This window comes from Rhinolophus sinicus, chromosome 16 (genome assembly GCF_057876585.1).
Source record: "Rhinolophus sinicus isolate RSI-liver-muscle chromosome 16, RSI-T2T, whole genome shotgun sequence".
NCBI classification, from domain to species: domain Eukaryota; kingdom Metazoa; phylum Chordata; class Mammalia; order Chiroptera; family Rhinolophidae; genus Rhinolophus; species Rhinolophus sinicus.
In genome coordinates, this window is record NC_142516.1 from 8,999,908 (window position 1) to 9,025,997 (window position 26,090).

Below are 26,090 nucleotides of genomic sequence, written 5' to 3' on the forward strand. Positions count from 1 at the left end.
CTACACTATACTTAGTATTTCAGATGAGAAGTACCACAGTAAAGTATTAGGTGTCTACTGTTCCTTTGTATGTAATGTATGGCGATTAAAGTCTCTCTCCTACAGCAGGCTCAGAGATGTCCATGGTGAGAAGTGTCTCAGTGACCTACTCAGTGACTTTTGTACTCATCAAAGGCAGACCTGTGCACCGAACTTCATACCTAGAAAGTTCAATAAGCTGTATTACATTTTAATAAATATTTCTGTGTGGTTTTTTGTTCTTTGCTTTTAAGCTCAGCTTAAATTTTGTCAAGGAAACCGTTTCACAAGAGGGTACATCACAATCTACTATGAGCAATATTCCTTGTTTATTAGAATCTGAAGATGTCCATATTACATCAAATATAAATATATATTATATTTACATTTCCTTCTTAGCTTTTCAATTTAGGTGAGTGTATTTATAGATAATGCCACTAATGTCACCACCATTATAACCCTCAGTGCAACTCGTCTTTTCCTTCCACTGGATGCCTGTAGGAATTAGCATCTTAAAAGAGGTGTACTTTTCTTTTTTAAAAATAAAAGGAAAGAACGGGTATCCATGAATGGAGATCTAGGAATATTCTAGGAGATTTTGCTTTGTTTTTTAATATTTCAAAATACCTGAAAAATGTGGTCCCTTTTTGCAGTACTATTCTCTACTTGGGGACAAGAAAACAACAAAATATGCAACTCAGAAAGGAAAGGAGCCTAAAGAAAAGAGAACCTGCTTGTTAGCTCATTAATCTGTTTAGTAAAGATCTGTCTGAAAATGTCTGAATGCTGTACAATATTATACAAAAACAATCTTCAGCCTTCAAAGCAGCTGGTCCATTTTCTTCACGATGTGTTTGCCCATCTAACAGTCTGCTGCCTTGGTGGGCCTTGGTCTTGGTCACTTCCGGTCATCGATAGTTTTAATGAATTCCACTGCTGCTGTGAACTGCATCCACCAATAGGACTCCTCTCCAGACAGACAGCTGGCATAGAAGCTGCTGATGTATTGAACAGTGGACAGCAGACAGGGTGGATTTGCCTTGAGAAGTGAAAGATAAAGAGAGTCAATTACCCAGATGTGTGGCTCTGCAAAAATCATTTAGGTTAACATCTTCCAATGTTTTTCTGTGAAAGAGATATCAGTGCTTCTGAAAACAACCCCTAAATTCCTTTTTGGAACTATTTTGTAAACCCTAGCTACTATGAGCAGCAACAGTATACTGGAAAGGTAAGTGGGGCTCTAATCCGAGCTGACCTAGAGCTCGCTATCCTGCAAATCACTTTAACCCATCAGTGGGTTTAGTTAGGAGGCTGAACTAATCCCAGTGTACTTAACTCAACATCCCAGATTCCAGAATGTTAGATAAGAAAATAAATGATGTACACAAGCTGAGTTCTAGCTGGTTCGTAAGTGCAGGACAAATCAGCTAAGAAGGAAAAACCTAAGAGAGATAATGTTTCCTCTATTGCAAGAGGCAACAAAGATATCTGCTTTTTCACCTTCTTCATGTGGAGAGAAAGGACACAGGTGTGTTAAGTGGTTAGGAAGATAAGCCAAGTCCTGCTTGTTAAAACAACCTTGAACTGGCTCTGTGTAAGGACTAGACACATCACATGTGGGAGAGAGAAGAGCAGGGGCCAACGGAGCAGTTACGAAGGCTGATCACACACTGGTCCTATAGGTTTCTGACTCAAAGAGTTCAGGGTGCAGAAATATTGCAAACTCAGAATTAGTAAGATACGTGTCAAATATACTTTAGACATTAACAGATGGGCTGAGCTGACTGGAACACATAACTGATGCAGTCACTTGTCTGTGTGCTCCCAAACCACATGGTCTCCTCCAAAATGCTCAAAATAAGCTGTTTACGTCATGAAATTTTAATTTTAAAGTAAAAAAACAACAAGAGATGTCAGTACTTTTTAAAATAACATGGTATAGTTACAAATTAAGAAGCTGGAGGAGGATAGAGATGATTGGCAAATTTAGTAGTTTGTGACAAGTACTCTGAAGAATTCAATGTGAAAGAAGATGTTAAAAGCACAATCATTCATTCATTCATTCAATAATTATATACTGATCCCCAACCAAGAACTTCAGGCACTGCTTGAAAAGCTGAAAATGTTTACCTAGGAATCTGGTCCTCCCATCTTTTCTTTCGAAAACCGTAACTTCTGGACAGAACAACACCTGACAGTAGACACTTTCTTTCTGGATAACACAGAGCCTAAGACTTGGAAAAGAGCCAAGTTCTCTAACATCCTGCACCACCCTGCACCACCTGCTCAGAGTAAACTCCCCACTCATCGTGGGGAGGCACCCACCTTTATCAGCACAAACACCAGAACGGGAACGAAGTCGTCTGCTCCCGGGACGGAGTCCTCGTTGGCCAGGCTCAGGAGGTTCATGATCGTGGAGCACATTCTCAGTATGCACTGGACTTTGTCCCGCGGGGTCTTGTAAGCACTTATCGTCCTGATCTCTGACTGTGCAGATGGCCACGGTGCCTCCCGAAGATAAACCTAAGTGAGACCACAGATAGGCAGGCAGGCTTGAATCTCACGGCAACCAGAGGCAGCGGCCACAGAAACCTCCTTCCGTCAGGAGGCAGAAGGGGAGGGTTTGTGCCTTTTCCTTTCTTCGGTAAAACCACACTGCGGTTCCTTCCCCTTCCACTAAAGATTGAAGCTTAACTTTTAAACTTTTAAATAATATGCTTTATACTTTAAAAAGATATCCATTAAAAGAAAAAAGGGCATACAATAACATAGAACCTAGAAATCATAAAATTCCAAACAATTATCTTTCTTGAATAGGTAGGGCAGGACTTCTCTACATGCAGTAGCTGATTCCAAAAGTACAAACAAGCTACTTTTATTAAAAGAAAATAATTTAAAAATTAATAGGTGCCTTTGCTGTAGTAGCTCTAGAAATAACAGATTCAAAATTCGAAGACACTTAAGAACATTATGCTAATCAATGTTCATTGGTGGATTTTTAATCAACCAACCAGAAAGCTCAAACACCTGAAATTTCCTAATAAGAGCTGTAGGACAGGCAAAAATGCTACCGTGTTTCCCGAAAATAAGAACTAGCTGGACAATCAGCTCTAATGCATCTTTTGGAGCAAAAATTAATATAAGACCCGGTCTTGTTTTATATATATTAATATATATATATAATTATATATAATTATATATTATATAGGACCCGGTATAATATAATATATTATATAACATAAGACCGGATCTTATATTATAATTTTTGCTCCAAAAGAGGCATTAGAGCTAACTGTCTGGTTAGGTCTTCTTTTTGGGGAAACACGGCAGTATCCATAACTAAAGATAACTTTGCGACAAGTTCCGATCAGTTTCCTCTGCTGGAACAGCAGTTTCTGTGACGCAGACGCCCTGCCTGCACACCAGTGGCCCCAGGGCCGGAGTTCTTCAAGTCAAGCTCAACCTCCTCTCCACCACAGGGGTCCCTTTCCATGCCAGGGAATCAATCTTAGTCCTTGGAGGACTCTTCGAGAACTTCACAGTTAGACTGAATTACCTCTAATGCAAATAGTGTTACATACTGTCGTGCGGGGCGGCCTGCGGGGTCTCTGGTCCCGCTCCCCACATAAGAACGCAGGATATGGTGAGGCTGAAAAGGAACACCCACGGAGCCATAGGTAGGGGAGTCATACCACTATAGTCTTGCTGGCAGCTGGGTTGGAGACACAGGAAGCAGGAGCCACACTGTCCGCAACCCACCATGCTAACTGCAATCCGCTCTTGCTAGCTCAGCCACCATCTTCTTGCCAGCCCCTATTTTCTGCTAGCGTAGCCACAGCAGTTATATTAGTGGCCAATGGCTCACTGGTTACAGCTGACAGCCAACTAGCCACAGCTGATGGCCATCCAATCACAGTTGATGGCCATTTACTACCCGAGTAAGCACCTTTCCATGTGTGGCCGAGCCTGGAAACTGCACTCCTGGCTCTGTCCCCACACATACTTTATTATACTTTGTTTCCTTGAAAAGCTGATAACATGCATATAGGGCACACCGAGCAACTTGCAATTCTCATCCCTCCCATTCCCAAGTTCACCTACATTACCTCTGGGATCTGGAGAGCTCTGTGATTTGCAGTCACTACTTTAGACAGTCTCTGGATATGTTCATGAAGAACCCTGAAAACCCCGAAAACACATATGTAAATACATATTTCAGAAAATAAGGTACACAGATAGTCGTAACTGACTACTTCAAAACATTTCAAATGTTTTAGACTTATGTCTAGATATAGATGACAATTCCGGGTGAGATGACCTTTTAGCTATCAGTATTCTGTCTTGTCAAAAACAGTCATACGTAGGGTCTGCTTAGACATGCTGAGTGAGGGCATGCAGGGAGAGCAAGGAAGTCCTTCTTTCCCAGACTGGGACAGCACTCCCATGGAAGAGGAGGAGCCCTCAGCCCAGCAACTGCCGGGACGCACCAATTAGGAAACAGGTTGACAGGAAGTAGAGGGATCAACAGCCAGAAACCAAAGATCACAGATGCTAGGATGGAGAAGGGACTCTGAAAACACGCAACCTCTCATTTCACAGGTGAAAATAATTAGGCTTAAACAGGTGACTGTTTTGCCCAGGGCCACACAGGGTCAACAGCGGGAGCTAAATCTGGCTTTCCTGGCTTCTAGGGTTCTCTGCAGAACACTGTTGGCTCTCTCCTCTGTAAGACCCGCAGAAATGCCATGGAGGAGAGGGTAGGAACAATCTGCTTCAAAGCTGCTCTCTGAGTAAATACAGTTTGAATGTCCCCACTCCTTACCCACGCTGGAAGCCAAACACTGGTGCTCTGGAGAGAAGACGGGTCCCAGCTGGCGTATTGGGTACAGAGGCCTGCGGTGCGCTAAAAGCCTCTGAATTATGAACACGTGACACAGGCAGGTTGGAACAACCCTAGCCCACTCCCAGGAAAGTGAACTCTCTCAAATATACTTGCAGTATCTTAAAATTTCCATGAAAAAAAACTACAAAAGCCACGAATGCACCACCCTGAGATCCTACTACATGGACCCCTAGAGTCACCGGCACAGTAAGTCACTGTTACGGCTGGAGAGCGTGACGGCCACCTCGACACATTTGGGGCAGAAACAGGGTTGTAAAGCAGAGAAAATACAGAGAAGAAAAAGAAAAATGCTGAATCATCCAGTCTCACTGCCCAAAATAACCACTGTTTCCATTCCAAACGATTTTTTTCCAGAATTAATGTTTTTTTTAGGATCACTTTTTAAAGAGTGTTACTGAGATATGTCACATACCACACAATGCCAGGTATTTTTTGATATTCAAACATGTAACTTTTCATTCCTAATAAATAATGAACGCACGTTAGAAATCAAGCACTGTGCCTAATGCTGTGATAAGAGTGGTGTGTAAAAAAGCTTTATGCTCCTGCCCTCATGGACGATCCGGTGGGAAAGTGTAGCATTCATCAGACAAACCAGTGCTCAAGAACAGGGGGTGATTTTGCCCCCCAAGGACAGTCAGCAATGTCTGGAGACATTGTGGTTCTCACAACTGGTGCGGTCGGTACTAGTGAGTCTAGTGTGCAGAGGCCAGGGATGCTACTAAATATCCTGCAATGCACACGACAGCACCCACATCAGAGACTCCCCTGGCCCCAAATGTCAATAGTGCCAAGCTGAGAATCATGACTCTAACAATCGTGAGACTGCAATTGTGGCAGGTGCTAAGGAAAGGTACACAGGCCTGAGAGCCCTCATGGGGAGTTAACCTAGTCAGAAAGGTCAGAAAAGGTTTCCCTGAGGAAGTGACACTTGAGTCAAGATCTGAAGGACAAGTGAGAGTATGAACAAGGAAGGGAAGAACAGCTGAGGCAGAGTAAACAGCAGTGCCTTCCAACAAGGCCACCCAATCTTTATGCCCTCTGGCCTGATTCCCCACATTCCCGAAACAGGGCAATATCACTCTTCTTGATCTTTTAACTTTGATGGGTGAAAAATGGTAACAACATGCATTTCCCTTCCTATTAGATACCAAGTCTCATGTACAGCTCGTCTAAAACATGGGGCTGGCTGATGCGTCTCTAGGTGGTCCAATGAGGCACTGCACTCACTGGTCACGAAGTATGTCCCCATCCTGATTAGGGTAGAAGGCCAGCTTGAAAATCCGATTCATCACGCTCCGTTCAATGGCCAGCTGAGCATCCTGAAGCTGCTCTTCACTGGCATTTTGCCATATGACGTCCTGGGCCATGGCGCCGTAGAGGAACTGCAGGAAGTCTTCTACCTGAGCAGTTTTATCATCAGCTGCTGTGAGTTTCTGAAAGTCTCCAATGCAAAATAATAATTTTTAAAATACAATACCTGAACAATTTTAAAAAGAAGAGCATAGAAATCATTTTAATCACTAGCTATGTAGACACTACAACTACACTCTTAAAGCCTAACGTGTCTGGACATGGTTTATTTTAGGAGAATATGCAGCCAAATCATAAAAATCAGTAGAAAGGTAAGAGATACGTAAAAGTTTAAGAGCAAGGGGTTTGTTATAAAAATGATATGCTTTGTTTTAAAAAATGAGAAAAATTGTTTGGATTCAAAACTACCAATTTTTTCTAATTTTTAAATAAACGATAGATACCCAATCCCATAAAAATGAAATTAATGGTTTGACATCAAGGTTTAATTATTAAGAATCTATAAAATAACGGACTTTAAGGAACTGCTCTTAGACATATAGGTACTCAAACAAATAAGCAAAACAATTTCCAAATCTTCCCAATAATATGTGGCTGAAGAGAAATGCTTAACCTGAAGGTCTTTAGTTACCTTGAATGAATTCCCTGATCTTCTTTTCTTTGCTCTCCAGCAGCAACCTCACACACACGGTGGTGAAGTACCGATTGGCCACCTCTTTGTCCCGCAAAACCCTCTGCAGCAGCCGTTCCAGGTGAGCCTGCGTGGTCTGCAGGCCTTGTCGACACCGGGTGAGATACGCGATATAGGGGGCCCTTTTCCTAAAAGGAAATATGCTTTCCATGAGATCAGATACAGACCGTGAACACTTTCTTTGGAGACTAAGAATCCTAATTTTTCTTTAAACAAAAAGTTACTTCATAGATTCTGATTTTACAAATTGGCATTTCAGGCTGCAGACAACTGTCCTGAGGACGAACTATGTTGCCAGCTAAGAAACAGAACCATTCTGCCTGTTTGTGAAGAGTATCGCCTCCAGGGCTGAAGACTTAGCTACCTAACTTAGGAATCATTACTAAGTCCTTTCACATTGCTGGTCTATTTATATTGGAGCACCGTCTCTACGCTGGTGGGACCTAACACCTCACAGGAAATTGACTGCTACAGGAAACTAAAATAACAAGATACAGGTTAATATACGACTGGATCATTAAACATACCAATAATTATTTTCACAGTCCAAATGTAACAATTATTAGAACACCCGTTCCCTCGGCCTCAAAGCCCCCTCATTTCCTAAGCCTCTCAATTACGTTTTTTTACTTCACTGAGAGCAAGCAACTGGCAACAGACAACGGGTAGCAATTCCTAGGCCTACTCCTGCCTCCGAGTTTACAGTAGTCTTTCCCATCATCCTTACAAAAGGGAAAATTCTATCCCAGTTGTCCTGGCCTCACTCTGCTAAAGCTGTGTCTCTACAAAGCTGAAGCAAACTGCACTTCTGTTTGTAGGAGCTGCTCATTTATATCTACACTTGCAGACTAAAGAGCCAAATGTGTTCCTTGGAAATGTACATCCAGGTAAACACAGCCAAGCCCTTTGCAGTAAGCCGAGATTCATTTCTGGAACAAGGACTGAGAAGAACACCTGCAGCTGGAAACAGGTCCCCAGGCGAAGCAGGCTGGTGTAGTTAGTACCTGTAGTCCTCAGCAATAGACGCCAGTAGTTTCCTACACGTCCTGTTATCAAAGCGGCACACGCAACGCATCGTTTCTTGAAGTTGAGCCATTAAGTTCTTATCTTGTAAATTAATTGCTTCGGCTATTTGAATTTTTAGGAAGCATACAATTTCATTGTCTAAACAGAAAAATAAGAATTCTGTTACTATTGAGAATTTCCATGGGCTTACATAAGCTATATGCCATTCCTCAGCCTCTGGGATGTCAATTCGGCTTTACCATGTATCTGTAGAACTAAGCGGCAGTGCCACTCTCAATTAGAGAACACGTTAATGAACCATCAGTAATCAAGTGCCCTTAACTGAAACCATAATTGTATTAAGTTGAACCATATGGAATTGCTATAAAGCTGACCGATGAATACTGGCAACTTCCTATGGTTCAACCTATATAGGAAAAAATGAAACTACCACGTAGCAATTTACCTTCTGGGTCTGTATGGTCTGGTAAACCGTTCCTTGTTGAATGGCTTAGCATTGGGAAAGCAACAGAATCCGCAGAGCAAAGAGCAAGCCTCAGTTTCTTTTTCGCATCTCTGGAGAATAAGTAAAAAATTCATTAATATCTTTATCCAGATATAGTCACCTTTCATGAACATTTACTACATAAATTAATATGCTACCTCAGAACCCAAATGTTTCAAATGGTCATAAATAAAGGGTAATTTTTAAGTTACTGAGGCCTCACTTAAAGGAAGAGGCTTTCTAGTTACCCAAGGAGCAAGGCTGTGAAGTGTTCTGGGTAAAACCCATATGTGGTCACCAGCATCAAACAAGCCTCCTCCTCTCACGTGCTGAGGCCCGGAGAGGCACTGTGAGGTGTCAGAATGACGTACTGCACCAGGGTTGGGAGGCCCCGCAGAAGTCTTCAGAACCATCTCACCACCCAAACTAAGAATGCCTTCTACTGCAACTCCTGACAAATGCACATCCCGACACAAGATGCGCTCTCCACCGGGCAAGAAGCCCTTTCTTACTATTGCGCTATTGTTTGAAACCTTTTTGTGCTGAGCCAAAACCTGCTTCCTTTCAACTTCCAACCACCGAAGCACCTAGTACCACCCAGGGCAAAGCACCCTTTAGTGAGGTGTCGACTGTACAGTAACGCAGCTCTTCATACTCTTGTCTGCTGGTGGTCGGGCCCTTTGAGGTCCTGAAGGGCATGAACCAGAGCTTCTGATGCAAAGCAAGGCACTGAAACATGTCAGAGAACAGGCCAGCCTTTGCTCTTCCTGCGGATAACACTTGTCCTGCTCAACTGACTAGCTCTAAGTCTCTCCCTATAGGTTTGCTTCCTGTAAAAGGAGGAACTTACAAATCTAGACTATCAAATGTAACATTCACCCACTATGCAAAGATTCATAACATATATGATGGTAAAGTCATGGCTGAAAAATTACAATTCTGTGTGCCACGCCCTCCAATTTTACTGTAGGAAAAAAATGATAAAGCTTTGTAATATTTATAAATAAAATGGTACTATTTAGAGTTTGCTTTAAACCAATGGGGGTGGGGCAGGTAAATATGAAACAATATTGGCCATGTACTGTGTTTCCCCGAAAATAAGACGGAGCCTGACAATCAGCTCTAATGCGTCTTTTGGAGCAAAAATTAATAGAAGACCCTTATAGTAAAATAAGACTGGGTCTTATATAATACCAGGTCTTATATTAATTTTTGCTCCGAAAGACGCAGTAGAGCTGATTGTCCGGCTCCGTCTTATTTTCGGGGAAACACGGTAGTAGCAACTGCTGTATCTGGGTAATGAGGACAAGCTGAGGGGGCTCCAGTAGGCTCACTGGGGACAGTCGGTTATTCGACCCCGCAGCTGAACGTCCCTCCTACCTCCCCCTCCCCCACATTTCTCGCAGGGGCTGGGAGCGTTGCATGGGCAGAGGCACTGCCACCTGTTTCGTTTTAATTACTTATGTGGTGCCTGTGAGCATATCCCTGAATTAAAGCCTTTGGTATGTGACCTTCATACATGAAGTGGTCTTCTCAGTCAACAGCCATTTTGTTCTTATGTCTCTGCTTTTTACATTTGTTAAGTGAGTCAAGGAATCACTTGACTTGAAGTGACTGCAAGGTGATGACAAGTCCTAAATCCTACAGGGGAAGTACCTGTAAGAGAAAGCGGAATCCTGAGGGTGGGCCGCTTGGCTCGCGGAGTCTGGGAGATCATCGGCCGAGATGTTTTGCAGGGTTTCATCGCGGGGAGAATCATGAGCACTTTCACCATCACCCATCACCTCTGAACAAAACCCACCCCCCAAAAAAGGATAAGCAGGTTAATCTGGAATATTCTGGCACTAGCAGTTATTCAGAGCAACTCAATTATAAATTAGCACTATGCTTTACCATAAGAGTTCTCTGAACAAGAAAGAAAACTTCAAACATTTAAACAAGTTATTGATAGCAACGATAATATATCAAGAGACCACCTGCTGAGAAGAGAATGGTTTTATTTCTTACACAAATCCTAATCAAAAACTAAAACAATGAAAGTCTTTATTAATTTAATAAAGATACGACTCTGTAATCAGAATCACTGAACCACAGAATTAAAAGGGGCCTCAGAAATCATTTTACACAACACCCTCATTTTATAGCCATGGAATCCTGCCCTATCAGCAAACAGCTTGCTGTAAACGCCAGTGGCTGAGGCAGACGTGTGCTCAGGCCTCCCGCCCTCCTCGCCAGGTTTTCTCCCATTGCCCAAGAATGAGCTGGGCGTGAACTGGCAAATGCAGCCAGGACTGCTCTGTGGTTCGCGTGGTTCTTTTTAATTAGTTTAGATAACTTAGATAAGAATACATGTGTAAAATCAAAAGGCATAAAAAGTTCCTTAGTGTAATAAAAATACTGTGTTACATAGGAGAAATATCTTTATTCTTAGGAGATAGTTTCAAATGCTTCAGGAAACAATATATATAAAGAAAATGGCAAAATGTTAACAATTGATAAGTCTACGTAGAGGGAATATGGAGTTGCATTGTACTCGTCTTTCAACTTTTCTGTTATTTTACAACTTTTCAAAGTAAGAAGTGTAGGAAGCCCACCTCTCCCCAGATTCCCCCTCAGGATCCCTATTAGTCACCCCCAAACCAACTCACGTTACCAGTTTATCCATCTGAGATCCTTCCAGAGACACTCGGTGCACACACAGCACAAATACATGCAGCATACAATTTATGCTTTTATATACTTTTGTTTCCTCTTAATTTATTTTGGGGAGTGTATGATATTTTTCTGTCAGCTATTCAAAAGTAGCTATTAAAAAGGCTACTTTTACAAATCACCGTTATCACTGTGATTTGATACAAAAGTTACTATTCAAATCTTGATGATGGTTATCACCTGTACTTTCATAGTTTGCCATCGCTCCTTCACTGGGGCTGGTTCGTTTAATGGCATTCCTGTATTTGTCCAGAATATCCTCAGCGACCTGAGCTTGTGCACTGAGTCTAGGGCCGGGGTCATCTGCAGGAAAGGAGAGGAAGAGAATCAGCTCCCCTCAGTTTGCACCAACTCTCATGTTAGTACGACACCAGGACCATAATCCCAGAGGCCAATTAGGAGATAAGACTTAAAAAAGAGCACATATCTCAACGTTAAGAGGCACCATGCAGCTGTCTACTCATCCCATTTCTGGGTCTGAGAGCCTCGCCAAAGCACAAAATTGGGAGGGTTAGCTCCACTCTTTCACCATCGCCAGAATTCTGCATGACACTGTCAAAAAGTTCAGTGCAGACTAAATGGATGATGGGCTCTAAAATGCTTACACTCAAATCATTGTTAATAGCAATTCATGCTAACAGAACTTCCAAGAATGCATTTTTATATGCAGACTTCATTATTCAGACATCTCCATGCTGAAGGAGGAAAAAAAGAAGTATTCAACTTGAGAATTAAAGCCTATTAAATAATAATAAAAAAATGCCTTCCTCCTTTCTTCGTTCATGGCTTTCTCTCTCTACACCACATCTGAAAACTTCGGATATTCATATTCTAGATCTCACCATGACTGTGCAGCTGCTGGAACAGAGCACTTCTGTGCATGCAATGGTGTCAGAGGCACTCCTAGAAAATCCAGACATTGTTGGGGAGTGCTGGAATTGTACCTGGGGTGCACAGAGAAAAAGCTTATCCCAGTCACAGGGGCAGCACTGTTTACTGACAGGACCGTTATCCTGTCAGCAAAATCAGCTTACGCTTTCCTGGAGCCCAAGATGGCAGTCATTAATTAACAATTATCAAAGCAAAGAATTGCTACCGATCTATGGGACAAAATTAACTTCCGTAGTGAAATGCAAACTCCTGAGATAGATCTAGTCCAAGCATGTAACCATAAATATCTACATTCTGGTAGAATCCCATTTTTTAGTCTAAAAACACTTAAAAATCACGAGATTTTTATATATGTGTGTTAACAGCAGCTAATATTAATAGCAGCAACATTTATTGAGCATTTACCACATGCCAGGAACTGTGCTAAGCACCTTTTATGAACAATCTCAATCACCACAAAAGCCCTACAGGGAGGTGCTACTGTCGCTCTCATTTTACAGAAGCGGAAATCAAGGTTTATAGAGGTTAAATAGCTACGCTTATAGGCTCTTCCATGAAAAAATATTTAGTATTTGTGTCTCTGTAAAATTGTAGTAAACTCTAGAGAGAAAGGATTCCCAAAGTAATTTAATCTTTCTGTTATAATGGCATTTGAATGCATGGTCAGAAAGTCCTAATCTGATCTTCTTCAAAATGTAAACTGATAAAAACCTTTAACACTACATCTTTTTTTGGAGGGGGAGTACTTTTTGCTATTGGTTTTGAGTGCTGTTGAGTGCTCTGAAAAAGGGACAGTAAAATTTGGCTAAACATAATGAAAGCCATAATGTTGCTTATAATCTTTATTTCTGTAATGCCATTCATAAAAATGTTATCCCAGGAAATTAATAAAAACAAACAAAAAATGCTACATATATGAAGCTGTGAGCAGTATTTTCATAGTAAAAAACTGGATACAATTTTAATACCCAAAAGGAAGAGAACGTTCACACTACAATAAAATCATATGATAGATTATCTTAGAGCCAATTAAAATTATTGAAAAATCAACTATGTCTAGCAGAAACTGGGAGAGGGTTTATGAAATAACATGTGATAAAAGAAGAATACAGTTACATACAGACTCTAATCATGAAAAGCTATGTACAAATATGGAAAGACTGGGAGAGAACATGAAAAACAGGGTGGTGGGACTATGGGCAGTCTGTTAAGAAACTTCCTCTCAGAGTATTTTAAAATTGATTTAATGATAATTTTCAACGGGTCATTAATCAGGTAGAAGTTTCTGCACCAATAGAGAAGTTAAATGGCTTGAATCACACACAAAGAAAATGAAGTACTTTATGAAAAAAATTTACTCTATTCTACCTAGCTTCTAATTTAGGCACCAAGAATCAAGAAACGTGTATTGCCCAAAGACAAGTAAAAAACAATTTATAACTTCTCCAAAATTATCGATTCAACATTTTAAAAACATGAGATTTCTTTAAGAATACTTCACTCTGTAAACAGTGGTGGTGGCCTAACAGTGGGAACATGGAAAGAAAACATGAATTATCTTGCCAAAAGGATGCCTTTCCAACTCTTCTCAATCAGACTGTGAGTTCCTGAAGAACAGGGGTCATGCGAGATTTGACTTCATACCTACAACACTTAGCACAGTGCCCAGCCTGCGTCAGGTGTTCAGAAGTACCGTGTTTCCCCGAAAATAAGACCGGGTCTTATATTAATTTTTGCTCCAAAAGACGCATTAGGGCTTCTGTTCAGGAGATGTCAGCCTGAAAAATCATGCTAGAGCATCTTTTCCAGTTAGGTCTTCTTTTCAGGGAAACATGGTATTGGATGATTGAATAAGAGAGGCGTGACTGCCCTCAGCAGCGAATGGTGGCCTGAAGTACAGCTCCTGCTGTTCAAACCCTTTATTCCAGGAAAGTCACGCATCCAATAAAGCAGGGATGTGTGCTAGGACAAGGAACTACATCTAAATACAGAGAACTAAACATCAGAATAACATGCACTTAAATGGGATTCTACCTGTGATATACTGAGTTCTTTGAGAAGGATGTTCTTTTGAAACTTATCCCATTTTTAAATAAAAATCTTAATTTTAACTTAGCAGGATAACATATCTTAATATCAAAATAGAAAAAAGAGGTGAGAAATTAATTTCTCTCTCGATTCTCTAGTCACTGGAAACTGTACACAGCTATCAAGCTCAAGGTTGGGTCATTAACACTACTTCTCAAACTTTTTCCTTTTAAGGTACTCATTCATAATGTGCCAAAAAGAAGCTGTAAAAATACAAATGCTGAATAAGGTAAGAACCTAACCCCTAGTTGTATTTTCTCTGGGTCAGATGGCAATGTTAAAAATGATTCAAGCTGTAAAAAACTGGCAAAGTTTATAAATTTATGATATTGTTTGAACAAACACCTTATCATGAAAAAAGGAAATTAGGTAAAACAGACTTTCCCTGTGATCCTAAAAAATCAAGAACTACAGATGGTAATAAATTTAGAATTGTACAATCAATGTTAGAGAAAACGTTAGAGAAAACTTCAATCAGTGATCCAAAGATATGTCATGCACAGCAGTAAAACCATCACCACACTTTCCTAAAAGTACTATGTGTCATCATCCCACTAAGATGTCGAGCTGCAGGGTGTGCCTAGAGGCTCAGGATCAGGGGCCTCAGCATAAGCAGAAGTTATGATAATGAGGATGATGATGGTGGTGGCGGTCTGCAGAAAGAGCATACTGGTTCACTGTGGCTACCAAGTGGAAACCACAGAGCTATGCAGGACCAACTCCCCAATGTACACACACAGACACACTTTTCTACAAAGGCAACGCTTATGGCACCCAAGAAAAAGTGTTATGAAATATGTGCTCTGGGAATGAAGGAGCCAGGAAGTCCATTGTCTACAAACCTGTGAGTGTTGAGAATCTGTCAGGCCCCAGATCATCTTTGTCTTTTTCTTGTTTTTCTTTCTTTCTAAATGGTATAGGAGCTGGAAATTAAATAAAGTCAGTAGTGTGACACATAACATACTGCACTCCTCGGAAGACAGCAGTCATTTTGGAGTTAACCGGTGTGCCAACATTTCTAAGTGAAAGGAAGGTGAAAAGTTTCAAAGCTAAGAAATCCCGAGTGTCAATTGATAATTGTTTGTACAATAGCACAGAAGGTTCTTAAAGACCCTTTCCGAATCTGCTTTAGGCTCATCTGCCACAGGAGGAATGATTTAACGGGAATCGACTAGGATAATTCCAAACCACTGCTACTTAACCTCTGCTCAAAAACAACACCTTCCAAGCTCTAAGCTCATTCTCTCCTCCGAGAGTGGCCTTGAGGGTGGCGTGAAAACAGTGCTCCTCAGCTCCTGAGTGACACGGTGCCGAGAAGAGCCCTTCAGAAGAAGTCCCTAGCTTTAATCGTGGGAGATCTCTCCTTTCAGGAAGAAATGCTTTTGCAAACTCAAATCTCAGTATCCACTGGTATGATGCCAGGCTATTCACACAAAAAAAGCAAACAATTTTATACAACTGCCTTCCAAAATAAACACTCACTAATATTCAGGGTAAACATTCTCAACGAACATAAACATTAAAAGCTTAAGTTTATTCCAAGAATGTAAGGGATAAATTTCAAATTTTCAGTTTAATTACCAATAGCATCCCTTTTTCCTGCAATAATTATTGGAAATACATATGTCCAAAGTCCTACATGTTTAACATCAGTGGTATATGATATTTAAACAACCATGACTTGCATGTATTCCATTTATGAAAACCACTAGCACTTCCTGAAAAGAACAAGAACTGTCATTTCTGAAATTCTGCCTTAGCATTCACCTGTGCCAAACCATTTTCTGTACCCTCGAAACAGCTAGAAACAAGCCCAGCAGGCCTCATAGAGAGAGGAGTCGAGATATTGGCTCTCTGAAAAAGATTTTGGGGCTTTGCTTCTTGTTGCTAATTCAGCATTCTAATATTTCATAAAATTACCTTTAGGCATGGCAGAAACAAAACGTTTTCTCCACCAAGGTCTGTTCCTGTCTGACTTCTCATCATCGCTATCTTTGCGTTCTTCAGTCTGTAGAAAAAGTTTGACGCTTTATTTGGAGTTGGGCAGCAGGACAAATTACTATGAAAAGGATTTCAGTTAGTCTGTGAAATACAAAAATCACTCTGGTTTGTCCTAAAAGTAAAACCATTCTTATTGCTGCAGAGGCAACTTCTGGAACATTGACGTGTACCTTTTAGGGACCAGGCTATGATCTGCTGGAGGGTAGGCATGACTTCATCACTGTTAGTAAACTGAAAGCGTAATATGGAGCCTAGCTTAGAGTAGGAACTCAAAATACGCTTACGGGATGAGGAAAAGCAATGCAAATAAAGTCCAGAGGGGTAGCAGAGACGGTAGCAGTAGTATTAATAATAAAACCGAGTGCATACAGGGTGCCAAATACTGAACATGAGGAACACAGTATCTCATTTAAACCTTACAGTTGCCTTAGGAGATAAATACTATTTTTAAGCCTTTTATAGATGAGAAATATGAGGCTAAAAAAGGTTGTCTCTATTGATCACTTCTTAAGGTATATAAATGTTGAATAACTATGGTGTACCCTGAAACTAATATAATATTGTATGATAGCTATATTTTTAATAAAAATTTAAAAAGTTACTTCTCATCTTCCCCCAAATTATACAGCCTGTATGTGGCACAGCTGGGACTCAAACCTAGATCCAATCAACTTCAAAGTTCGTGTTTTAATCACCAATTATGTTGAGTGATCATTAAGACCACATGTCAAAGGACAGGGACTAGTCTATCATGTGACCTTAGACAAATCATTTAATTTGTTTTTTCATCTAGAAAACAAACTAAAAATATGTTCTCTAAGGGCATTCATGTAGGTGGGGTATTAGAACCCAGGCAGAAAGATGAGGGCATCTGTGCCGGGGAGGGATTAGCAGTGGGGGTGGGATATTGACTACACACACGGGGACTGACAAATAAGTACATACACAAAGAATAATGAAAACAGGTTTCTCACTGTTGGAGAAGGGAGTATACATTTTGTGCCAAAAAGCAAAGAAATATTCAAAAAATGATAGCAGCATGTCAAAAGAACCCAGGAGCCAGTTCGAAGGTGCTCCCACTGGCCAAATCAGAGACAACTGGACTTCAAAATAAATGACAATAACAAACCCACTGACTAAAATAGAAAACCATGCGACCATAGATGTAATCAGTGAGTAAATGAAAATATCTGACGAAGAACAGAATATTTACGTATTTTTAAAGGACCCTTCCCCCACAAAATACTTATTAATTACAAAGGAGAAAAGAGTAACTTTATAGCAGAGCAGCCTGGCAGACACCACCTTCATCAAATGAGCTAAATGACCACCACAGGTGTGGGACAAATTAAAATTGTGTGCTAGCTGATACAGTGAAAAGAACGTATTTTCACGTTAGTGAGAATGCTGCCAAAGATGAACAAACTGAATCTAGTCATGAGAAAACATCAAAGACACCCAAATGGAGAAACATCCTAAACTGGCCTATAGTTTTTGAAGAGTGTGAAAATCATGAAAGTCAAGGAAAAACTGAGGAAATGTTCTAGACTGAGACTTAAATGACATGACAACTAAATACAAGATACGATTCTGAATGGGATCTTTTTGCTATTAATATAAAGAACCATACTGGGACAACTGGGGACACATGAGTGGGGTGTGAGAATTAGATGGCAGTAATGTATCAATTTTCATTTCCTGATGTTGGTTGTACAAACTACGTTTGTAGGAAACTCACACTAAAGTATTCACAGGTGATGGAGCACGGAAGCATCAGGTTGGCAACTTACTTTCACACGGTTGGGGGGGAGGTTTTATTTTTACCTACTTCCAATTTCTTTCTAACTCTGTGATTGTTTCAAAATAGCAAATAATACCTCGTTGGAAAAAAAGAAACAATATAGCTAACTATCTTAGAAGAAAACTGCGAGATTTAAATGAAATTAGATATAAAATTACTTGAAGAAAGTTAAAAGTGAATAAAAATGCAAGCTACATTACTGCAAAATCAAAGCACTACAGGTTTCCTATGGATTATGGTTAACAGTCATCTTTAATCCTGACTACTATCCATCCTTAATGCTCGATGTATATCATCCATGTTAATTTCTGCTATCCAGAGAATCAGGCAGACAGACCACAAGCAGCAAATTCTTCTACGTGGCCTATGTCCCATACCTCTCCTCTTGATGAGTCTTTACTTGGGGACGAAGATGATGAATGAGGTGCAGCCACCAAAGAAGTAGCACCAATGGCTGCAGCTGGAGGGAGTTCTCGCTCTTCATTCCCTGGACGTCGGTTCCAGCTGGGGTCACTCATGGGTCGCCGGACAGAAGACACTATATCAGAGCTCCTGCTACGAACTAATCTCTCAGGGTAAGAATGCCTTTGCTTAAATGCCTCCATTTCAGCTGGACTTAAAACATGGGAACCAAAGTTTGGCAGCCTTGCCTCATTTCCTCCCACAGCTCCTTCCAGGATTGGGGGGTCCGGCGGCGGATGCGACGGCCTGGCATAGTGAACCTTTGGCCTGACCACAGCAGAAGCCCCTGGAACACAGGGAAAAAAGTTTGCAGCTGAGAAACAACTGATCCAACAAAGGCATTAACAAAGGGTTTTTGTTTCGTTCTTGTCTGTGATAAGACAGGACTCAAAAAGCTCACTTGATCATCACTTCACAATATACACAAATATTGAATCATTATGTTGTACACCTGAAGCTAATAAAATGCTACATCAATTATATCTCAAGTAAAAGAAAAGTTCATCTAACCAGTTTACCTTCATGTGAAGACAGTGGGTCAAACATGGCAAGTAGAGAGTCTGACTGGGAAGGAGGAGAGGTCAGCTGGTGGGCACCTAAAACACACAGGCAAACAGTGACCAAGTCAGAACTCCGGACTCAGTGAGAGATTCAACACAGTGAAAATGGTTCTGGCGTTTTCCCAGTTTTCAAACGTTTTTAATCAATTAGAACTTGAGGGGGCATATTAGGAAAAGAATCTAACATGTACCAAATGTCGATTACTCCAAATTCAGTTTGTTTTCTTCTACACACATGGATTTCAATTATATTTAAGTGGTCTAGCATCCATATGCCTATTACTTCTAATGGCAAAATTGCATCACAGTTAATGTAAAGAGCATAGAGCCAGAAGATGTAAATCATCAAAAACTTCAGAATTTTACAAATTCCCTGAGCCTCACCTTCCATCTATAAAAATAGGGGCAACACACCCTACAGTCGGAGTACAAATGAAAAGTTGTAAAATTAGAAATTCTAATACTGCTCTCAGCAAATGACAATTTACAAAGAACACTACTACATTACACCATGAAACAAATTCATATTTTTTAAAGTGCACTATTTTAAGCTACAGAATAAAAGATGACTCCTTTCACCATGTCTAAACAACCAAAATCAGAAACATTAAAATAGATAAGTGTGCAGAGGCTCACACTTTGAAATATATAAAGGGAACTATTTTGAGTCTGAGCTATCTTTTTTGATAATGAATGATAGTATTATGTATGCCTTTTGATTTTTCCTTTTGTTCTATATCTTATATTTACCTCTTTTTGAAAAATTACAGAAATAGTATATCACTATGAAAGATAGCGCAGAATATCAGTTTTCAAAATTCTGGTCTTAGGACACCTTTACATTCTTAAAAATTACTGATTGATTTTTATCTATTGATATTTATCACATGAGAAATTAAAACTGAAAAGAAATATTTATATATAGATCCATTTAAATATACCCATTAAATGGTAACATAAATAACCCTTTATAATGAAAAATAACTATATTTTCCAAAATAAAAAAATAACAGTGACACTTTTACATTTTTGCAAATTCCTTTAATGTATGGCTACATAGAACAGAGCTGGATTGTCATATCTGCTTCTGTTTTCAACTGGTTGCAATATGTTGTTTTGGTTGAAGTATATAAAGAAAATCTGGCCTCACATATATACTTGGAAAGGGGATATTTTAATAGCCTTTTCAGATAATTGTGGGTATTCTTCTTTAATACTATACAGAATCTTGACAAGTCGTTTTTAAAAGTCAGCTACAATGTGGAATCTGAAACCAAATCAATGAAATTTTTGTACTGTTGTATTAAAATTAATTGGTCTGTCTTGCACTATAAATGGATCTTTTACCCATGCATGATTTTGTAACATCATGCACTGATCATCTGGAAAATATTGGTTGAATTAGATATGCAGAGCTTCCAAATGTTGGCACATTCAACATATCATATAGAAAAATCACCAATCTCACCAGAAAAGGCTTCAATAATGGGAAGCTGTCAAGCTCATGGCAGTGGGCACAAGTTTTCCAAAATTCTAATTTTTATCTGAAAGTTTGAATTTTATCATTGGCAACAAACCACTCTGATAGGCTCACTTTGTTGATTTGCTAGAAATGTATGCCAAATACCCAAGTGTTAATAACTACAGTTTGTCAGTCATTCTTTCAAGTAAAAATGCTGTTTCATGAAAAACAAATTAACAAACAAGAAGAAAAACAGCTAGGTAAGCTCACAACTCAAATAATTATATAAGTGTTTTTCCTTGAGACACTTCACCATGTATTAGAACGCACCAGAAATGCGTTAGGGGTACTTCCTATTTCCTCACACAGAATATTAAAAAGATGTACATCCAAGGGGTCGAGATGTAATTAAATAATTTTCACTGATTCATCAAAGACATTCATAAATAAAACTTTTTTTTTTTTTACCTGCAAGAGAATACAATGACTGCTAGCACGCTTTGGCGTTACTGCCTTGTTTCGTGCTAAGGCGCCAGCAATGTACCCACCTTTACTTGTGCACCATCAGTACAGAAGTCAACACAGTGAAAAGGACAACAACTTTTATTATTATGAAAACAGTTTTGACCTCATACCTGCCCCCCCACAGCCACCTTCAAAAGGGTCATCAGTGGTCCACTACACTTCGAAAACTGCTGGTTTAGAATAGTTTCTCAATTGGGGCTATTATGCCTCCCAAGGGCTCATTTGGCAATGTCAGGAGACATTTTGGTTGTCACAACTGCAGGGGAGGGAGAGAAGTCGTGCGCTCCTGGGAGAGGCCAGAGATGCTGCTGAACATCCTACAATGCACAGGACAGGCCCACAACAGTTATCTGACCCCAAATGTCAGTAATGTTGAGGACGAGAAACCGTGGTTTAGAACAAACAAAAATATATATAAAGAAAGGGTACCCAGAACCAATATATAAAACCACTGCTAGCATTTGGTATTTCTTTTCAGTGCTTTCTTTATGATAGTTTTTTAAAACATTTTATAATACCTATATATACTAAAATTCTTTAAATTTTCCAGGTGATATTATGTTGTAGGTATTTCTCTGTTATTTCATATTCTTTAAAGCATTTAAAAAGCAGCTGCATAAATTCTAATAAGTGGTTACATCAAAATTCACTTAGCCATCCTATTTTTCCATTCTTAGGTTGTTCCTAATTTTCTGCCAATTAAATGCTATGAAGAACATCCTTGTGCATAAGACTTTATAAATAGGACTGCTTCCTTATGACTAATTCTTAATGTAGACTAACTGGACCACACTTAGTACGTGAACTTTTAAGGCCTAATATACGTATTGCCAAATTATGTCCCAAAGTGCTGTGGCAATTGATATTATCACCAGCAATGTGTAAGACTGCCAGTTTCACCCATAAATGTAATTGTTTTTAATTTGTAAGCGGGCATTTTCCCGCCAAATCGCGTCGTAACGCGGGGCTTTTTTGACATTTTTGCGCCAAAATTAGACTTTCTGTAAAATATTCCTATCTTTCGATCTAGTTGATATTTTTCTATGAAACTTTCAGTGTTTTAGTTTAAAAAGAGGTGCAAAATACGTGTTATTCTCGTCTCCCGTGCTTTGGTATAAAAAGCGATATGACGAGTTTACTCGTTTCCCACAAAAAAATGTGTTAAAAAGTCATTCTCATTTCCCCTTCTTACCATGAGTTACTTCATCCATGTCTGGACTAGTGACAGAATCTTTACCCCCAAAATCAGAGCTGCACTCAGATCTCAAGTCTTCAATCTTATTGGGAATATCCTCAGAGGTTGCACTTATGCCTTTAAAAACAACGAAAACAACAAAAGAGCAAAAAATAAACTGCAAGAAGAACAAAATAACCACACAAAAAGTATGAGGTTTGGATAAATGTACATATTCTCAATTTTTTTGTGTCCCGTTCTATACATGTGAGCTGTTTGGTTATTATATCCCTTACTGTGCTACTGCTTAAATACTTTTACCTTGATTTGTACAACATAATCAGAATTACCATATGATAATCTAAATACAGTAGCACAGGGTATCAAGAACAGACAGTTACATACAGACTGATTGCCAATTGCTTCAGCAGGCACTATTAAAGCCACACATTCAATTCTCACAGATTTAAGGTTCCATAGAAATAATTTTGTTTCCTGGAAATTACTCAGCTCTTAAATAAAACATATCTCTTTGCTATCAACTTTAAAAATGGGGAGGTGGGAACACACCTTGAAATCCTTATTCCTTAAAACAAGACAGACATACCCGACACAACACTGAGGCCTGGTGTGCTGGGGCGGGAACTGACCTCCCTGACATCCGTATCATCAGAGGTGCTGCCCAGTCCGGAACAGCTCTCCAGTTCCTGTAGACGCTCCTCCTGCTTTAGATCTGGGGCCTCTAAACAAAAGATGTGAAGGGTCACACTGGTGAGTCTGTTAGTGCGCCACTGTTTCAGCTTTTGTGACCCAGGTGATAAAAGCTACCAGGGCATGAATGAAATCAGTGTAAATAGATTTCTAAGTCTAGGCCAGTTAGCAAAGTTGGTTTGATCATCAAGTGTTAAAGAAGTCAAGGTGATTTTCATCCCAGTATACGCCAGTTCATTGTGCAAACATGAAAACTCTGCTTCCAGATCCCTAATCTCACAGAGCACGCTGGTGGTTAACAAGTAAACTGAGCAAAAGAACACGGAATACCTTAGCATTAAATCAACCACTTTCTAAAAAATAACTCCTACGGTATGGATGATCAACAGAGAGTGAGCTAATCCTACTGCCTCCTTATGTAAAGAGCATGTCTGAACGTGTGAAGCATTATAAAACACATATCAGGATCACTTAATTATTCTTGAGCCAAGTAGATCAGATAGAACGTAATTCAGACATACAGTTACTTATGTTTGCTTTCTGGTAGATGACATTTAGTTGAAGGCAAAGATTTATATCCATAATCAGAAAAAAAAAAGTAGAAATGCAATACATAAGTAAAGAAAAAGTCCTAAGCACTTTATCAACATTTATAATAATCCTGCAGAAAATAATTCTCAGGACTCCACACTCCCAATTTTAGTGCATTTCAAAAATACGTTAGATATCTTTCAAAGGGTCAAGTTCTCCCCTGGGATAAATCTCAATGTGCTTACCAGGCATCCAACCACTCAGTTCGAGTCATGTTGCTATTCCTATTTTGTGACGAGTTAGTGGGAGACTCTGGACTCAGAGTCCCACACAGAATCCTGATGAGTTACTAATAGTCACTTTCAAAATAACTGAACACAGTCAGGAAGCACCTGCCATCTTAGTCTACTGCCATGCAACACTGCATTTTTTTTCTTGATAGACAGAAAACGCCCTAAACTAATTTTCCATTTGAAATTCTTAGCAATGTGACTGCCTCACATTTGTCAAATGTGTATTTGACAAAATGTCCATAATGCAGAAATTAGGATACCTTACATTGAAAACTGTGCAAATCAAAAGGCAAATAATGACAGCATACTAACCTGAGTCACTTGGCAATACCTCTACACTCCAAGCTTCGCTTGTTGTCTCTGATATGGTAGAACCAGTGCAGGGGTCCAGAAGCACTGACCCTGAACCTGGCAGGCACAGTAAACTGCCTAACATGCTCTCTGCTGCTGCACCTGTATAACCGGTGGGGAGCAAAGGGTTAACAAAGATCCTGATGGAAAGAGCGGTAATATGGAGAAAGGCCAAACACCAAGCTAACAAAACCTCTCTACTCTGCCCACAAGAAAGAAGCCAAGGGAAGAGTAATTTCAATCAAAACACCACTAAAAACTCAAATTTCCCACTGTGGTCACAATGACACAAACTCCTTTTTTTTTCATCAGTTGCCTCCTGTTCACCTTGGACTTTCCAGAGAGGAAACACATTGTTAGGTCAAGTCATTTCAACTAGCCTTCACCTTGGGTTTTCAGCAAATGTTATGTGTTTCCCTAATCTCTTTCTAAAATTTATAGTCCTACAGGGATTAAAAACACTCAAACAGACATTTAACCACAGAAAGTTATACTGGGCAAATGTGTTTTCTTCTGGCACATTAGCCACATATTCAGAGCAATAAAATATATTTGCAGAAAAATGCACTTCGCCTCTGTAGTACGCATTCAACTACAAAGACAGCTTATTGCTCAAACAGAGCTTACTGCCAGGAAAAATACTACTTTAGCATCTGGAACAAAGTAATGCAAAACCAATTAAGAAATCTATTTACACTACTTAAAAAATACAAATAGAAAGGATTAAACATTATTGTACATCTGTGTTAAAAATACTCAAGTTCAGAATGCTCTGCTTAATAAAAGAACAATTCTACTTCAGTGCATGCAAAACTTTTGAAAAAAGGTTACTGGTAAGTTACCTTTTAAAGTGTGTCATGAAATAATTACAAATAAAATAATGTCTGGAACTTGCCTAAACATAATGGGGGGGGATAAAAGTACCAACAGTGGGTGGGAGAAGGGATGAAACAAACTGGCCGTGTGTGTGTACACTTGCTGAAACTGAGTGATGGGTACACGGAGTTCATTATACTTCTTCTCTCTTCTATTTGTTTGAAATATTCCATAATTTAAAAAGACAATGAAGATGGTGGTTATTAAGACCGTATGAATCTTTCAGGACTCAAAGAACAGTATCCTAAGAAGGGTGAATTTTAATTTATATAAATTGTACATCAATAAACTTGATATAAAGAAAGAAAATTGGTTACGTTTTGGAACTGAATTAATCCTTCCAGAAGTAAATTCAATTTTTTATCCTATTATTTTATATTATCGTATTATTCCAAAACATTTTATGGCTATAATCTGTACGAATTTTGATCTTAAGGTGTTTAATCTCAAAAAGAGATCTTCATCACAGACTAAGAACATATACCACCGTATGCCCTGTAAACAAGACTTGATGAGAAGTTAATTCAAAAGACTGGTGTTTCTTTCCTGGGGTGGGGAGGAGAGTTGAATGTAGATGGGGAAAACACACCTATATTTAAGTAAAGGAAAAAAACACACAAATGCCTTATAGTTACATAGTTATCTCGGTTTCCCACTTAGTGCTAACACATACACCGTGTCTGTCAGAGAACTGAAGTTCCTCCCATGAAGAGTGGGTGGACATGAATAACTAGCCAGTAATCTTCCGGAGATGTTAAAGAGCAGTTACCTGCAATTTCTTGTAAGCGATCTTCATCAATGTTAGGGTCAAAATCACTTCCCAAGACATCTGTACTCCAGGTCTCGCTCACTGTTTCTGATATATCCCTATCATCTGTCAGTCCCATCATGTCACGGATTTCAAACTTCCTCAGCTTATCATCAAGATTATCTTGTGTTGTAGCTATCAAAAACAAAATTAAGCACTTAAACAATGGTAGCACAGCTATGATTTCTTAATCAACTTTAAGGAACTTTAAGTCTTTGAACTTCATGTTACATATTTTATACTTCACACTGAGCACACAGTACCAAAGCACTGAATTATTCCCTCATGAATATAGTCTTTCCCTCTCTGAGCTCAGCATATGTACTTCCCTGGTAGATTAACTGAGGCCACAGATGCAATCAGTTGTCTCCCTGTATCCACAACTTCTGCAGTGACTTTGATCAAGAA

At 39.5% G+C, this 26,090-nt stretch overlaps 1 protein-coding gene across 14 annotated transcripts in view; it reads right to left on the minus strand.

Moving 5' to 3' along the window:
• Positions 1–328: 328 nt before the first annotated feature.
• GAPVD1 (GTPase activating protein and VPS9 domains 1) overlaps positions 329–26,090 on the minus strand; it is a 61,404-nt gene continuing 35,642 nt past the window's right edge. For 7 of the 14 annotated variants that reach the window (XM_019728579.3, XM_019728576.3, XM_074331005.2 and 4 more), the window contains 17 exons: positions 25,644–25,817; positions 23,960–24,100; positions 22,720–22,854; positions 22,131–22,250; positions 18,910–18,987; positions 18,307–18,677; positions 16,048–16,135; positions 14,970–15,050; positions 11,329–11,451; positions 10,093–10,222; positions 8,398–8,507; positions 7,931–8,090; positions 6,867–7,054; positions 6,152–6,365; positions 4,125–4,197; positions 2,344–2,541; positions 329–1,057 (listed from right to left, as the gene is read on the minus strand). In XM_019728579.3, coding sequence (XP_019584138.2) covers positions 917–1,057; positions 2,344–2,541; positions 4,125–4,197; positions 6,152–6,365; positions 6,867–7,054; positions 7,931–8,090; positions 8,398–8,507; positions 10,093–10,222; positions 11,329–11,451; positions 14,970–15,050; positions 16,048–16,135; positions 18,307–18,677; positions 18,910–18,987; positions 22,131–22,250; positions 22,720–22,854; positions 23,960–24,100; positions 25,644–25,817 — 2,525 coding nt within the window. In that variant the 3' untranslated portion in view covers positions 329–916. The remainder of the gene's footprint in view (positions 1,058–2,343; positions 2,542–4,124; positions 4,198–6,151; positions 6,366–6,866; positions 7,055–7,930; positions 8,091–8,397; positions 8,508–10,092; positions 10,223–11,328; positions 11,452–14,969; positions 15,051–16,047; positions 16,136–18,306; positions 18,678–18,909; positions 18,988–22,130; positions 22,251–22,719; positions 22,855–23,959; positions 24,101–25,643; positions 25,818–26,090) is intronic. The other 7 variants (XM_074331009.2, XM_074331008.2, XM_074331007.2 and 4 more) reach the window with 2 other exon arrangements.